The 17614-nt window shown below is 37.8% G+C and overlaps 1 protein-coding gene across 2 annotated transcripts in view; it reads left to right on the forward strand.

The window, feature by feature from the left end:
- The first annotated feature begins 5560 nt into the window (after nt 1–5560).
- spock1 (SPARC (osteonectin), cwcv and kazal like domains proteoglycan 1) overlaps nt 5561–17614 on the forward strand; it is a 79720-nt gene continuing 67666 nt past the window's right edge. Inside the window, exons 1-2 of one of the 2 annotated variants that reach the window (XM_086084508.1) lie at nt 5561–6564; nt 6962–7093. In XM_086084508.1, the coding sequence (XP_085940634.1) occupies nt 6962–7093 (132 nt within the window). In that variant the 5' untranslated portion in view covers nt 5561–6564. Of the gene's footprint in view, nt 6565–6958; nt 7094–17614 lie in introns of both variants that reach the window. The other variant, XM_086084507.1, reaches the window with a different exon arrangement.

A 17614-nucleotide genomic window follows, 5' to 3' on the forward strand; every position in this document is an offset into this window, starting at 1 on the left:
TCAATAACTCTTGATGGGGCAAAAGAGATGGGAAAGTGTTAGGGAAAAAAATAAACTGTTACCACCTGCACCAGAAATTGTTTCTTTGGCATTTCGAAATCCAGTGGAGTTTGGAGGACTTCCTATGTTGTAAACAGATTCAAAGTGCATTCGTTTAAAATAAGATTTTCTATTAAATGATATCAACATTGATATTAATGTGTTTAAATTCCATGTAGTTTACACAGCAAAAAATTGGAGTGTCAAAATTTCAGAGTTGATTTTAACTTTTAAAGTGCAATTTTAACATTTTCAGAGTCAAATGTTAGACCTATACAGAGTGGGTGTTATTTTACAAAGAGTTGATCACCTATTGTTAGATTAACTCTGCATTTAGGCTAAGGTCCAATATAGACACTTTTGAAGTGTAGGTGTTGAATTAACAATGTTCATTTTGCTGTGTATAAGTTGGGAAAAACCGAGCTGATTAGCCGGCTAACGTGTATTTATTATATTAATGCAACTCATATACATAAAGTTTATGTTGTGCAAAAATATGCCAGAATATCAATCCAGCAAGGTTCTGGGCAAGGAGCAGAAGCAATTGAATTTCCTGTGTGGTGCAGCTGTATGCTGCAGGGCTCAAGCGTGATTTGGCAACACAAAGCATCTCCTGAATCCTGAGTTGGATTTTTTTTTTCCTTCCCTCTCCCTCGCTGTTGCTGCAAAATGCAATTAAAGGGCAAAATATCCTCTTCTTCTGCTGCCATGGACCACCCCAATATGTTGATTTTTCCTTTGTCTGAAATATTTTGTTCTTATTTCATATAAATGTTGAAATGTTTGAAGTTATGTATAAAATAAAGTGAAATGTTATTTTGTATACTAAATAAACGATTGGTGCCGGTTTATTTACACCAGCAGGAAGTGCTGGTTGAATGTTAAAAGCCCCTTCTCTTCAATATTAATTCATTCGTATTAAGCATGCAAGGAATTTGTTTTGCAGATTGGCTGGTATGATACAGCGTTCATCATGAATTCTTCAGTGATTATTCTCGCCTGTGCCAAGTAATGGAAAGAAAATACATGCTGACTGAGAAAAGTCTTTTTAATTGGCTGTCAGTGGCTGTCAGAGTCTGATGCTTGAAGGAAAGAGTGATTTATCTCAGGAAGAAAAGAGCCGTTTTGGGGCATTAATCTGACTGTATTAACAGTCTATTAATAGTATTTCCACAACCTTTCTGTATCCATACTCACATGGGCACAGACCTCTATTTGCTTCACATGTGCAAATCAAAGTTAAAACAAACTGCACATGCTACCACACCACATAATGCGGTTACATGCTAAATTTAGCTGCAAATGCTAATTTGAGCGCATCGTCTAGGTGGCAAAGTTCAGACATAGTAAAACATAAGCCAGTTTTTAAAGTTGTTCCCCGAAAGCGTAATTGCCTTCCCCTGCTTCAATTATCCTCTGAGAAACACTTGATAAGAGTAATCTATTTCTTCTCCTCAGAGGCAGCTGGCGGCACAACTGGGGTGACAGTCACAGCGGTATTTTTTGTTGTTGTTGGGTTTCTTGCTGAACACTAACTATGGTCATTTTATCCCACAGATTCTAAAGCTTTCTAGTTCTCTCCTGACGCCTGATTGTCTGAAACACAACATCCAAACAGTACATTTGAGTAAAATTATTTTACTGGCTGTGGTTGCCATTATTACAACTGAGACACTTCACTTTAACCTTTCATGTACTGTTTTTAACATTTTGACTATTTTCACATTTGTTCGTGGCTCACCTGCTTTTTGGTTTGGTCGTATGACATTCGCAAGGCGAGCCAGTGGGCAGTTTTGACGCCAGTGTCAGCCTCCTGACATGGCTGAATATTGGGTGGATTAGCCTTCTTAATTCTTATTCCGCAAACAAAATATTAATTAGCATACAGTGTTTAGGCTAGTGGTTGGACATTGACTTGACTTACATTTAAAAAAAAAAAACGCAACAACAACAAATCACTTTTTTTCCTTTTCTTTTTGAAATGGAATTAATGGCATTTACATTAAACAATAAAAATATCAATGTTTAGCATTGTACTTTATGGAAAAACTAAAGCCAGTAACTAAATTATTCAATAGAGTGTAGGATTTTGGCCACATTTTTGGCTTCATTTCAATGGAAGTTTTGTTGCTCCTTCATCTTTTGTCATACCTTGGCCACCATGGCTTCAGCTAAGTTCAGTAAGCTACAGTAATATCCGTCACATTTGTGGAGGTCAAAGAAAATATACCTACAAGGATTGTCCCTCTATGTTGTGCTCCAACTTTGTGTTCAACTTAAGTATCCATTGTTTGAAGGATTAGAACGCTGCTACACTGATGCTATTCAGTCCATTAGCCCATCTATGCCGTTGCCATTATGTGTTAGCAATAAGCTAGTGGACACAAAGTTATGTGGTTGTTTTAAATACACACGGTGTTCTCTTTGTTTTATCTTTTGTTTCACAGTAAAACTTCAACTGGCAGCTGAAATAAACAGCTTCAAACCTCTTTTTGAGGACTTTCTTAACTGATGTAAATCAAGTTGAGTTTACTACCATTATACAGCGTTTATATCTTACATTTTTTGGCTGAACTATTGCTCGTTTCTTGAAAAAACATGCAAGTTGGATCAAAGTGCCACTGTACATTAATTTACGTGTCTCATGTTGATAGACTCCATGAAGTTATGAAGTGTCCCCAAAAACAAACTCCTGAGAGAACACATCCTCATTGGCTGTGTGAAGAAACTATGTTGACCTTGGACGCTACATATTTACGGCTAGCTTGCAGGGAGGCCTCAGCATTTTACCCTGCATTGCAGCACATTTGTATTGTGTCCTCTGCAAACAGGTAGTTGGTCTCAGAAGATCATCTCCTAGTGCCATTTAGAGTTTAGAACACTACACTGCTTTATTGCCTTCTCTTCTGGGATATCTCCACAAACACTCAAGGCTCTTTAGATGCTCAACAAAATGCCAACAGCAGAATATGTTATCAGAGTGCTGCTGGAATTTTTGCTGCATTTTTGGTATCTCCTATACAGGATGCCCTTTTATATAATCTTGTTGTTATATCTGAGCACAGCTTTAATGGATTCGTGACCTGTTTGTACATTTTATTTTATGAGCCAAAAATATGTTTGATTTATCCCAGCCCATCCACTTTCGTCAGGTATATTCCACTGATCAAAAGGGAAAATATAAGCTTGAGGTTTTGTCATGTGACGTGACAAATTGTTATGTTTCGGCCCCGCAGACTGATCCCAGTCTGCACCATTTGCTTGCATCATTACACCTCAATGCTGGATGAATTTCAAAACTGTCACGGCACCGTCTTATTCGAAAGACTGTGTCACATCACATAAGGCTTACAAATAGCAAGGTGTTTACTTCCAATGTAAAATCTTACAAGTCGTAGTTTTAAATGTGTTAACAGGCTGAACATTAAATTAACATTATTAGATTATTTTAATAAGCTTCTAGTATTGAATTCATTGATGAGGAACTGATTAGAGTCAATATTCTCTATGTAAACATTGATCTTTATCTGATCTGCTAGTGGGTTTCATCTATGCTTTATTCTTGGATGGTAACAATTAATTTGCACTCTGGCAGGCAGATAACATCTACGAGGCTAATGATTAAGGCAGTTTCTCAGGTGATCTGACAACTGAGATCATGTACTGTACACATTACCCCTACAGCTTTAAATGATAATTTTCCCCTTCACTTCCGTTGCTTCTTTACATTTAAAACAGCTTACACATAACTATGCTAGAGGTGCTTTGGAAATGACTCAAATCAATCTACAATCTACATCTTAAGATAGAATCCAAGATACTTCTTGTAGCCGTAGGTCTAAATTCTCATTGCAGTTTTCCTCACTGCTAATTAGCATTGTAATGAGTTGCTATTACTTTCTACCAACTAACAAGAGTGTGTATATATTCAGTATGCGATCATGTGAAACTACACAGAATTCATTCTGCTCAACTGTGTCACCCATTAAATTTTTATAAACTTTTACCTTGGACTCATGGCAGGCAATAATGGGAAATAAGGCAATAAGCTTGTAGTGAAAAGGTTCGAGTTTTCCATAGATGAAAAGGTCAAAACACATTGCGGGTAACACATCAGTTTCATAGAAGAGCAAATTTCCAGAGGAAGAAATCAAAAAATGGAGACATGAAATCCATCACAAACCATTTTCACTATTTGAAACAACATTTTTTCCTGCCAAATGTTTTCCAAAAGTGCGAGCAATGCAAAAGAGAAGTGTGATGTCAGCTTTCAGTGTGGACAACATTTGATGTGAAACTTAATGAGATAAGCCATTGTAACAACTGCTGGATCCCCATGCACCAAAATTGGTCAATTTAACACACAACATCTTGAGCACATAGAAGTTAGTTGCCACCCTGTCTAGTGTCTAGTCCCATCATGCCTATGTCAGCATGACGCAGCTCAGAGCAAATCCAAGCGCGCCGAAGGGAGCGGATGAAGTGTCGCCAATCCCCACAGAGAGTAAAATCAGAGAGCCACAGATTAAATATTTAAACACATACCCCAATAATGAGTGCCCTAGTTCTATGGCTCAGCTTGCATTTGTCTTTTGTTATACTCGCCTATATCGCTGTCCATGGTGCTGAAAGTCTACGCAGAGGTTTCACATGATTAGCTGATGGACAAAAGGTAGGATGTGCATGACTAATATGAAATTTGTGTTTGGACATCCAGAACAACACAGCTACCAAATCCTGTCAGTGCTTTAGAGGGACATGTAAAAAAAAATCCTCCTGCTGGAAAATCAATGCCATGCATAGTCTAGGGGAGAAAGAAAGGCCTTTAACAAGTATTCTTGTGTCTAAAAATATATTTTTGGAAAGAAAAAATTGAAGGAGCTCAACGATAAAAGTGATGAATTTAGAGATACACAAAGTATTTTTCAATGCAGTTGTGCATGAATGGTAGCTGAATTGAAATTTTGTGATTTCTGAAACGAGGCTTCCGCCAAACAGGAAACCTGTAAAAATGCATATCATGTGACCACTGTACATATTTGACACACCGGCTCTTTAAGAGCTCCCATTATTTATTGTGAATAAAATGCTTTTAAACTGTATTTTATTTCCTTAGTCATATTAACTCATTCACAAAAAATCATTTAAACTATTTCTATTCGTTTAATATTTTTTTCGCACTTTTGTTAATTTTTTTTGTACATTTAGAACATATATAAAATTTGTTTAATCATGAGTTAACTAGTGAAGTCATGCGCACCTCATTTGTAATATTTTTTTTTCCTTTTTAAAATAATAATAATTGTAATTATTATTTTTTTTGTTTTTAATAATCCTTTTTTAAAGAAAAGATTATTAAAAAATAGGAGCGTCAGGTGATTATTTTTTTGTAATCGTAATTAATCACTTGACTTCACTAGTTAACTCACAATTAAACACACATTTTATATCTGTTCCAATACAATAAAAAAAAATCCAGTTTTTTGGGAAAAACTGGGGAAAATTTTAAACTAATAGAAATAGTTAAAATGAAATTTTGACATCTATAGTCGTCAATGGCAGTAAATTAGTTAAAAATAATTAATTGTTTCCATGGTACAGTATATATTTAATGTATGACTTTGATGCTCAAATTTGTACTTTTGTTTGTTTTGTTCCTCGCAATGCATCTTGGTTTGGTATATATTAACCAGTTGAGTGACCATAAATGTTCACTACTTTTCCAAATGCACTGTGGTAATTTTGAGTACACTACATTTTTTTTCCTTTTGAACATTTAGACACCCCTACAAAATGGCCTGACCGCTTAGCAGGAGTGCACTAAAGTGTGCATATTCGGACACAGCCAAAATCCTTTGTTAACACCGTGACAGAGCACGTCTTGTGTTGTTGTCCTATTGCCCGCAAAATGGAGGATATGTCGATGATGATGCCGATGATGACACACATTGCATGCTTTTTGTAGTGATGTGAGACTACGTTAAAATCTTGCTAGCAGTTTTAAAACAGGGAACTCGCCATTTAATATTCAAAGTCTTTTGTGATGAATTTTACTCATCTAATTTATAATGTAAACTTTCAGGTTACTAGTTGTAACAGATTGCAAACAAATGAAAAAAAGTGGCCTCAATTCAACATACTCACGTTTGGTTGAAATTAAAGCACGGCATTTTATAGGAGGAAATGCATTTAGTTGCGTACGGATAATGTGGGCCCCATGACTGGATTAGACCTGGGCCCCCAAAATGTATTTGTACGCCACTGCTTGACTCAACGAAAGCAGAGAGGCAGAGTGAGAAAGAGCGGTCGAGAGAGGTAGAGGGAGAACGATGGAGCAGGCAGAGAGCGAGCGAGGGGGCGGTGTCTAGTGACAAGAGGCGAAACCTCCAGCAAGTCCGCTCGGGCTCGCCTTGTAGCCTGCAGTGTGTCAGTCAGACACAGAAGAGGTCGGCTTACAGCGAAGTGGTCGGAACTTGGACTTATTTCGACCAGGATTCGGATTGTGACGCTACCGAACGAACGCAGGTAAGTGAAGCGTTGTTTTGTTAACAAGCGTACAAAGAGTCGCACATTGTTCGATTTTGGTTAAGAGAGAAGCCGATAGAAAAAAGCACTTCATTAGTAAAGGTTGTGTTTTTAAAAATCGAAATATTCCAAACTAGCCGAACGAGGTGATCTTAATCGCTTCAAGACAACTCTCTCCGTTGTTTGTAATCCGATTTGAAGAGGACACAAATATGACGACACGAGCCACCCTCCAAAAATAAGCAGCGCTTGCTTCTCTCTTTTTATTTCCTATTTGGAGCGAAACATGCCACCATGTGTGTGTGTGTGAAGAATACTTGAGCTCAACTCCCTCCCTGTCTCCACTCAACAGCTCAGTCCATCATGTCCTTTTCTTCTATGCTTTGGTTTCCAGAAGATGTTCTTCTCTCTGCTCCCTGTTGTGGCTCTAATGCTGAGCACACAGTCTGCAGTGTCTGGCACCAACGACAAGCGGCTGACTACTGTGGGCCAACACTCCAAGGACAGATCCTGGAACAGATACAGAGATGTGAGTTTCTTGGGAGCCACTAAATCTCACCAAAAGGGACAAGTAATTAGATTGTGTGTGTGTGCGTGTGTCTCTATGTCCTTCATATCCTGTATGTGTGCCAGCAGGCACCATCCACCTTGTCGAAAGGCAGCAGGATGGTCTGAGATAACTTGTTTGTGTGACTTTGGTCAACACTTTTAAGCATCAAAGAACTCAACTTCAATGTAGTTTCACGCTTGAACTTTATATTAGTGTAGTGTGCTGGGTAGACTGCCAAATGACTAAATCTCTTTTTACTTTACAGTGGTACCTTGACTTACGAGTTGAATTTGTTCCCTGACAAAGCTTTTTACTGTATTTACGTAAATCTAAAATATTTGATATGATAAATTGACATTCTATAATATAGTCAATACCCCAAAAGACAAAATTAACTGAACACGGCATACAATTCACTCACATATATCATCCAATTTATTTTAGTAAAAAAAAAAAAAAAAATGCTAAGTATCGCCAAACGTCTGACATGGCTTACTCCACCTGACCTAAAGGCATATCATTTGTGCTGTTTCGGCTTTGCACAAGATAGTGTGGTGCACACATGCAGCAAATATGTAAATTTGTTGAAGAGAGCAGCCACAATGCAGAAACAGAACTCGTATTTCGCAGAGTAGAAAGAATATATGCCTGTGAGATTATAATCGTTCTGCATTTGTGCTTATTTAAAGGTTTCTACCAGAACATCAATGCTAATTTTATTAGCACTTCAATCACATTTTGCATTGTATGTTAGCTTTAAACTAGCGGCGTTTGTAAGAAGGCGCAATGTGTTTTGTTCAATGTAAAACATGTAATTTTCTTTAGTTTGTTGACCGTTAACTTCAACCTGAGCTGTCAATAAACAGTTTTAATCATTAATATAAAAAACATTTATAACATTTATCTCAATCCTTTAATGTTTCGTGGAACTCAGTCTGGCAGATATTTGAGTTCTTCTGGCAACAAATATCCACACAACTTAGCTGAAAAAATCCTTAGTTTAAATAGTCACATTCTGTCATTTGTAGGCTTGAACCAGTTGATGAATGGCACATATTTTTCTCATTTTAAGTTTCCCAGCCTGCAATAATAAACAAGACCCTCTCCAGTCTTAGCAGCTGTGCAATCATTGGTGTCAGCGCAGTAATGACCGGCCTTATTATGCATGATGCTTCAATAGTGCCAGCATGCAGCCTGCTACCATATTCTCAGGAGATTTCAGCAAAGCGTAAGCTACCTTTGGCCTTATTAGAGCTGGCCGTCCTCATCCAGTGGAGCTGTGATGTGAGGACGAGAATTAGTCTTTTATTCAGCTCGGGGTTTTTCACCTACAGAGTGTATGTGTGTGTATTTAAATGTTTTTCCTATGTGACTGAAAGTCATTATCTGCAAACGGTCTGTGGGTGGTGGAGGGTAAGATTGGAGTGGATAGAAGGTACAAAGGATGAGAGAGGCTGTGACCTTTTTGTTTTTTATGGTTCAACACAGCACATTCAGGAGATGCAGACGTGCTTACCTGTGTATCGTTTTGTGTTGCCTCGTCCTCTGCATAGAGGAAACAGCTATAGTGGGGCCTCTTGTTTGGTTAACAAAAAGACAGCCACATGAAAATAAATCATTTGTCTTGGCAGAGAATAGTTACGTCTTTTCAAAAGGCACACGATTTATGACTTAGCAACAATAAGTGGTGTAGTTTAATTGCTAAATGTGGTTCAGTAATGGTCAGTATGGTTGGACTATAATTTGCAAATCTGCGAATAGGAGTACCTGGCAAAAACTTTGGCAGGCAGGGGAGAGCGTACAAAAAGCCTGGATTCCAACTCCCAAACTCAGAATTGTAAGGCAAACGTGCTTACCACTCACCCACCTAGTTCCATGTGTGCAAACCCTCTGACAATAGTTTCAAGGGCTTTCACTTATCTTCACTTGTAATTGATTTGTGCTTTTATTTGTAACATTAACATGACCAATGGCTAATTATTTTATTATCACTTCCCTAACAGCTATTAATTTTTTTTTTAATTATCTCTCACCACCGCACGATGGTTGATGCTGTTCAGAGGCCCATGTTTGATACCCATTTATTCTATTTTTTTTAACTACTTTAAGTCAACCCCCCTCCTTGCTGTCGAGTGAAAATGATATCACAGTTGCTCAGGTCTTAGATAACAACCAATCACAGCTCAGCTTTAGAAAACAGGTGAGCTGTGATTGGTTGTTGCCTGAGCCCTAAGCAACTGTGATGTCAACTGACGCCAAGAGGCCACTGAGATGGAAAAAAATGGCTGGATTTTGCTTCATAACTCATATTCTTCAAATGTAATATTAATCAGAATGTCATGTTTAAACTAGTGATGTATAGTAGTAATTTAACATATTATTGTCAAAAAATGTTAAAGCTTGACTTCCCCTTTAATACTTTGGAAGCAGTATTTGTAATGAACAATATTCCATCATTTTAAAGATAATATACAAAAAAAAATACAGTACATTTACTTCTCTTATCTTTTTTTGATTTAAATTAAAGATATAAAGATTTGTCCGTCATTTCAACATTTGTACAAAAAAAAACATCATTCTTGATGTCCGTCAATCAGCCATTTTTGGCCTCTGCTCAAATTCTCTTGGAGTCCTGAACTCCACATGATTTCCTCTGTGTTCCTTTCATTTTCACATTTTCCTCCCTGTCTTTGGAGCAGAGAATGACCCCTTGCTTCCTCAACCATGACACTGTCTCGTTCCTATCTACCCTCCCCTGTTTCGCCCCCTCTTTTCTGCTCTAGTCTGCCTGCCGTGTTCCACTCTACATCCCTGCTGATGAGCCACTTGGTCCCTTTCTGCATATGCATGAGTGTCCATTTATTGGCAGGGGAGCCACAGAAATAGTCTAATAGACAGACTTTAGATGGTTTATCTTGAAAACACAATTGAAATTGGTTTTGATTTATTTGTCCGGTTATTTATATTCTACATAGTCCAGCTGAAATGTAGTGGAAAATAAGCTAAATATAGAGACTTTATTTGCATTTAAGGTTCCAAAATATTTTCTTTCAGCTTTTTATCTGCTGCACAAATACTAATTTCATCTTCCTTAGCCAGTTTCATTTTGAACCTTCACTTAGAGTCTCCCTGTAACACCTATTCAAGTCAATGAATACAGATGAGTGATGCATTAGAGACCCAGTATAACTACATGAAGAATAACATCATGAAGGGCAGGTGCTTCTTGATTGAACAGAGAGGTCAGTGACTGACTTTATTATGAGGCAACAATGTCTCAAATGAACTGAATAATGATATTATGGACCATCATGTTTTCACAATGCCCAATCATCATTAAAATGGAATTGAAAAGCAGTTCGGGGTTGTCAAATAGCGAATATATAAAACAAAAGCCGCATACAGTGGATATAAAAAGTCTACACACCCCTTTTTGAATGCTAGCTTTATGTGATATAAAAACATGAGATCAAGATAGATAATAACAAATAAAAAATAAAATCATTACAACAATGTTAATCACCAAAAGAACATCATACCTAACCTACAGTGAAGCAAGCACCATCACGCTTGGGGGATTTTTTTTCCTTTAGCTGCAACAGGTGACTTTGGCAAGGTGGAAATGGCAGCAATCAGTGTTGGCACAAAACCTTCCGGCTTCTGTTAGGGAAAAAAAAATCTGGGAAAGCCTTCTAGAACAATTGAAAGGGATTTGGGCTTATTAAGAAATACTTTAAATTGTGGCAGGTGTGTGTGCTGACTCCCATTTAACTTGAGATTGAATGTGATTGGTTAATTTTGAACATCGCCAGTTATTATGAACGCATGCAACCACATTTTTTGGTTTCTTATTTTTTTTACTTCCTCTATTGAAAAGATTAAAAAAAAAACGTTTGGAAATGTTTAGCGTGGTCTTATTTTTTTACTTTAGAAAAAACTGACATTTGTACAAGTGTGTGTAGACTTTTTAGATCCACCGGCGTACATACATATATCGTACAACCTTTGACCCCTGCTAGGCGGCTACCTCCCTTATCTCGCATCATATACAATATCAGTCAAAATAACAATATCAATATACTGACATATACACAAATAACCCTTAACATATAAAAATAGATCAATTTAATAGAATGCATGAGGATTATTATTATTTTTTTTTTAGAAATTATGAATAGAATTATGTATAGTTTTCTTGGTTTTTGATGCAATTATAGTGAAAAGGTTGAAGACGATGTTTGTGACTATTGGCGAATAATATGAAGGACTCAATCTAATGTAGTCTTGCCACTATAAAAACACTTGGAAAATACATTCACAATGTTTAGTACAAGTGGTGTGGAGCTGCATTCATTTCAGACATTCATATAACTGGTTTGCCTAATTCAGCTACACAGCAGTGAGGAAAACCGTATATTAGAAACACACAAGCATGATTATTTATGTGTCAATTGATGAGTACTGTAGAGTGCAGTAACTGTAAACATTTATTTATATTGCTTCCATGTTCCTTGTTGCGTTATGTTTGACCAGTCCAGCTTCCAAGTGTTTGTGACGCCAAAATTGTTGTGTATTTTCTTTGAGAAGCAGGTGTCTGTCCCAGAAATGGGCTTCTAACCAATCTGTTGTATCGGATGATTGGCTGTGGGAATTCGCTGACACACCTTATTAGATGACATGTGGGAGGCTGAGCCAGTCTAATTGTTATCTCTCACTCATTCACGCACACACATATGCACGCCTCGGCTTTATGTTAGTCTAATTCCTTTAGGATTGTTAGTGTTTTATTTGATGTTGATGAAAAACGACATAGCCAAGTTTCTTAAACCTGTATTTGCTTTTTACTTTTTGGGCTAATTGGCCAAATTACTGGTACTTCCGATCAGTCACAATCACCACTTTATGTTTTTATGACTATCGCTGCAGGGAACGCAGTCAAATTAGTATGCAGCACTTACTTGGACTGAGTTTTGTTTCAACTTTGGTGTTAAACCCGTATCACCTCCATCAGCACATTTTGAAAGAGGGTCTGGCCCAAAAGTGGATAGGCACAGATGTGTTGTCTATATTTATGATGCTGATGATGCATTTAATTGCTTCTTAGTGCTTGTTTCATCTTACTAATTGAAGCTCCTGACTTCAATCATCTGATACTAATATGGATCACACAATGAAATGCTGGTCATTGGAAAGGGAATGCATGCTAAACTGTTCCAGTCAAAAAATCTTGCTGCACTTGTCCTAGCAAAGCTATTAATGGATGATAAAATGTAGAAACAGCAAGGTTGATCGGATAGTAAAAACTTTTGAAGAATAATGAAAGCCATTACTTTTTGGTGTCCTTTTCTTTTCTTTTTTCTTTTTGGTCACAATCTCTGTCTGATAATTGTGAAGTGCCAAAAATCACCATGTAAGTGGGCAGCACTATTTTCTTCAAGTGAATTGAAGTCATTATTTTACTATTTTGCAGCCTTTCGTCTCATTTTTCGGTCCCTAAAAACAGCCTGCTATAGCTTTGCTACAAAGCCGACTATACTTACTTGTAAAAGGAATATGGAAATGTATTGATGAAAGAAAATGTGACACTTCCACTCTTCTAGGAAATTCTACATGATTTTTAAGAGTGTCTGTCGGGATTTCTCTGTGTTTACCTGTAAGAACAGTTGAGGTTAGCGGACTAGAGGGCAGGCCAAGGAAATTTCCGAACAAAACACTCATTCATACTTATCTCTGTGCACTTTGCTTCATATGTTGTTCGTGTATGTTGCAGCTAAAGACAGTGCCCGAACTTCCAATAAAATCTTTAGCATGGAATTTTTAAAAGTGTTGATCCAGCTGTCCTTCCATTTTCTTTTGCACTTATCCTTTAAAATGGTCATGGGTGAGCTGCTGAGCTTATATACATAGAGCACATATACATACGTACATATATATATATATATATACACACCTGTGCTCTATGTAGTTCACATTATAATGCTGTGTTTGGCGGAAACGGGTGAAAAGTAATGTGTTTTGATGGAGATGTTAAAAAATATTTGCTGGTTTGACTGATTTGTGGGAGCGCTAATTACCTAGTGGCCAAAACATTCCTAATTAAAATTATACTTCCTTAATAATTTAACCACCAGAAGGGTGCTACACCCTCACCTTAACAGATGTGCTGCTTTTAATATCGTGACAGGATGAATTAGTGGCACTTTAATATTGGGTTATCACAATATTGGCGTTATCGTTATAGCCCTACTGGGTGAGACCCTCTTACATGCCTTTCTCTTGTAAAACATGCTGTACTTGATGAATAATATAAATGGCAGTAAACGGTTGGATCTGGGTGGATGAATATAAACATCCACAGCAGTGAATGAGTTAATTGTAAAACGTGTCACAAACCTTTTTAGTTTAGTTTAATTTTTTGTGCAACTTTTAGACTATATTTGTTGAAAAGTGAGAGTGTGGCTCTAATATCCTTTCTATCCTAGGTATTTGTTTGTCTGCTTTGTATATTAGAAAACATAGCCAGCCTATCTGTTCAGGAGGTTCTTGGCCTGCAGGCTAAGTGTTTGTGTGGTTCCATTATAAATAATTTTATAATTATGTCAATGTTAGATGGTACAATGTGTTCAGGCTCATATAGAATTCAAGGTTGTCATCATTCATATGTATTATTCCCTTTTATTATTCATACTAGACAACAGTCTTATGAGCTGACAGTCAGTGTGACTGGCATGATTGTGTTTGCATGTGCATTTGTGTACATGCAAGGCGAGCTGGTAGACTCTGAAGTGACACTTTTATTTTCATTTCAACCTTGCCGGATATGCTAGTGTGTCACTTTTTTTGCACCAGTCATAGAAGGAGGAGATGGGGTTTGCTGAGTATCCAAAATATTGTACTGGGAAGGCATTTACTGCTTCTGCTTTTAAATGTCATTTTCTGTCCCATCCATTTGTGCATCCTAGTGTGGTTTGTTCCATTTTTACAGTAAGGGGGGAAGGGGGGTGCGGTTGAGAGAAGCTGATTTAACGAACCTGTGAGTCACCTTCACAAGCATATCCCCTTTGAGGAAACACTTCTCAGGCAGCACATAGTATTTCCTTCAATTAAACGAAGACTTGGTTGAACACCTGTCACTCTTTCTTATCTCTAACCCGCACTGTCCACCGTTTCTTTTTCTCCTGTTAAGCTGCCTGCATAGTTTTTTTCCCTACACATGGTTTGTCATCAACCCTCTCACCCAGCTCTTCCTTCCTCTCTCGTTTTATACTCCACTAATTCCTAATGAAAGACCGCCCTTCAAAATAAACCCCCTCTCCCACTCTCGTTGCCTTCAACCCCTTATGTGTGGTCACCCTCAATTCTCGCGTCCCTTGTCGAGCTATTGATCGCAAACGAGAAATTGCACAACCAATCTTCAGTGGAGAACTGGATAAATATTGCGCAGTGTCCCTGTTGATCTCATTTTACAGGGACTGGCTGGGCATGTGCATGTGTCCCTCCAGCTGCTGTCTCTGCGTGTGTTCCACCACACCCACACCCACTCTTTCTCTCTCTCTCTCTCACACGCACGCCCTTAGGCCCCCAACGAGATTGATCAGATAAATTATAGGGCTCGCTAATCCTGACGTGAGCCAAAATGTAATCAATAAGAGTGTGAAATGCAGCAACACACAAAAAGAATTGGGGCAGTTCGGTCATAGGGTCCCCATCCCTAGTATAAAATGTGTGTGTGCAGGAAAGACACAAAACAGGTGTGTGCGAGGATTGCCAGCTTCATTTGGGTGATGAGAAAGTGAATGGAAAGCAGAAGCGAGCATGAGAAGCCTTCATGTCACGCCCGTTGATGCTGTGTGGACTGAGCAGGGACAGAGAGAGGATGGCAGCAGAATACAATCCACCATAAATTCTGTGTTCTTTCGTTCTGCTTTGTCATGGCTTCTCTAAAACCTTCACTGCCTCTGTGGGGGTTTGGCATCAAGTTGAGCTCGGCTCCTGCTCAGCGGCTGATTGTTTTGAAGGCGTGATTTCTGATTTGCTTTTGTTTCAAAATGTACCAAAACGGAGATAACACACTTGAGCTCTTTGGAACTAGCCCACAAACCTCACTGCAGTTTCAAATATTTTTGCATAACATGTCTACATACATCTTTATTATTGTAATCCCGTCATGCTAACTATGTCGAGCAAAAAAAGAAAGTTGTCGGACGAATATGTGCAATATGAATTTACATAACGGAACGTATGGTGTTCCACAGGGTTCAAATCTGGGGCCTCTGCTATTTTCATGGTATCTCCTACCCCTGGGTTCCATCTTAAAACTCATTCAATCTTTATTTTTGTTTTTTTTAATACTTTGTCCTTCCCTCCCAAAACACATTTACACATTTTTTATGTTTTTTATTAATGCAAGAACATACAGAAGGCTTTGATGCAGCTTCTGACATTTCATGACCAGCTCAGTGGCCTCGTGGTACAGAGCCCGCCCTGAGACTGAGAAGTAATGGGTTCAGTCCCTGGCCGGGTCATGCCAAAGACTGTATAAATGGGACCCATTTCCCTCCCTGCTTGACAATCAGCATTAAGGGTTGGAATTGGGGGGTTAGATCTCCTCCTGCTGCTGCTCACCGATCCCTCAGGGGATGGGTCAAATGCAGAGAAAGAATTTCGCCCCACTTAGGTGGGTGTGACAATCAGTGGTTCTTTAACACGAAGAGGTGGCTTAAGGCAATAGTAGTTATTAAAAAAACGGCCAGGAGGTGGCAGCAGAGTATAAGAGATCAGCCAGGACCATGTTGCAACAAGCTCTTTTTGAATATTGATGAAACCTAGCTATACTCTAATGCTAATTGCTGCAAAACAGAAACAGATACAAATATACTCCATACATACTGTAGATCTGTCGTTTTGCTAATTTCCAGCAATTACCTTCAACACAAGAAAAAAGCTGAGTTTGAAAAGAAAGAACATTTTAAAAATAAAAAAAACATCATCAACATTTAGATTGTGTAAGTTCCCTTTATGTATTTTTTTTTTTTCTAAACCAAATATTTTATACATTTAAATTTCTATTTGCATGCACAGAAAAGTTGTTACATGTGGCATGAGCTGCATGGATATGACAGTTCTATCATGTTCACTAGCATGGATGTCTTGTTTCATTGTTGGTAAATAGACGCTAGCTTTACGTCAACATGTGCAAATCTTATTTAGATCATCTTGCTTTCTTGTCAGTGTACAAGTATAAATGTCAAGATAGTTTTGTATCTCTTAGTGGTTCTGTTGCCACTAATGAAGCTGTCACCCGACTATGTGTTGGTTCTAATATGCAATCAGACTGTTCTTCCTCAGGATCTGCCGCCTCACCATCTTTTGCAGTTGAGCTTTAAAGTAGAGATGCGCCACAGTAACCTTTTTACTTCAACACCAAACACAAAATCTCATTTGGGAGTTTTAGATTTCGCGGCGTTGGGGAAAACGAGGCTTTTGTGTTTGAATTTTGCTCATTGATTGATTTACTTTTTTATTATTCTTAAAAGCTGACGCTGCAGTCTCAAAAGACATCTAACATTAAAGCGCATAATTTATTGGGCACTTTTGACTGACACTGTAATGAGGTTACCCCATAGGCTTTGTTTCTATGAGACGGTGAGTTCCAGTGGGTATTTTAGGGTGATTTTGAACTGCAAAGTGCAAGTATATTTTTCTCTGTTGAGTTAGTTGGGCTATGAAGATGCTAATGATGATGAGTTGTTTTTTTGATTGTATCGTGTGCATCTCTTACTTTCCCTCTGCTTTTGTTAAACTCTGTCTCCCTGATTCTGTGTAAGTATAAGAATAATTAGGGCTTGACATTTGACAAAATTTGCTTGGCTGACAATGGGGAAAACTGACAATTAAATTTTCATAACTCTTTTAATGATATGGGAGAATCTTTGAATGTTCTGAATCTGAACTCCTTTATCAGATTGAGGAGAATAATGCGACCTGGATGAGTTGCCGTAGAAGAGTTCTGCGTAAAATTTTGTCCAATTAGGGCTAGACTATCGTTCGCGCCGATTATCGGGGCTGATATTTGGCAATTTGATGGCAAACTTAAAAAAAAGATATATATATATATGGCAGATAAAAGAACAATTTAAAACTGCATTAACGTCAGGGAACTATTATTTCAATTTTCAGTTAAAGAGTTGTTGCGCACTATAGGGAGCTATTTACTTGTTTAAGGTTTCATTTATGTTTGCAGACATTCTGGTGACTATGGGAGCTCCCTGAATTTTTTTGTTAGATTTTTTCTTAAGTATATTGTTTGATTTTTTGACAGGACAGCTGGAGAGTTGAAAGGAAAACAAAGATGTATATTTCCTATGATAAAAGCCAAACAAACTAACAAACAAACAAACAGCATTTTGCAAAACTGAAAAATTGTTTAATATGCTAAAAGACATTTCAACAAAGTTAAGAGATGGAGTTTGTATTATTATTATTTTTTACATTTTTATG

Source organism: Leptonotus elevatus, chromosome 9, assembly GCF_054856555.1.
Source record: "Leptonotus elevatus isolate MCC_2025b chromosome 9, RoL_Lele_1.0, whole genome shotgun sequence".
NCBI lineage: Eukaryota > Metazoa > Chordata > Actinopteri > Syngnathiformes > Syngnathidae > Leptonotus > Leptonotus elevatus.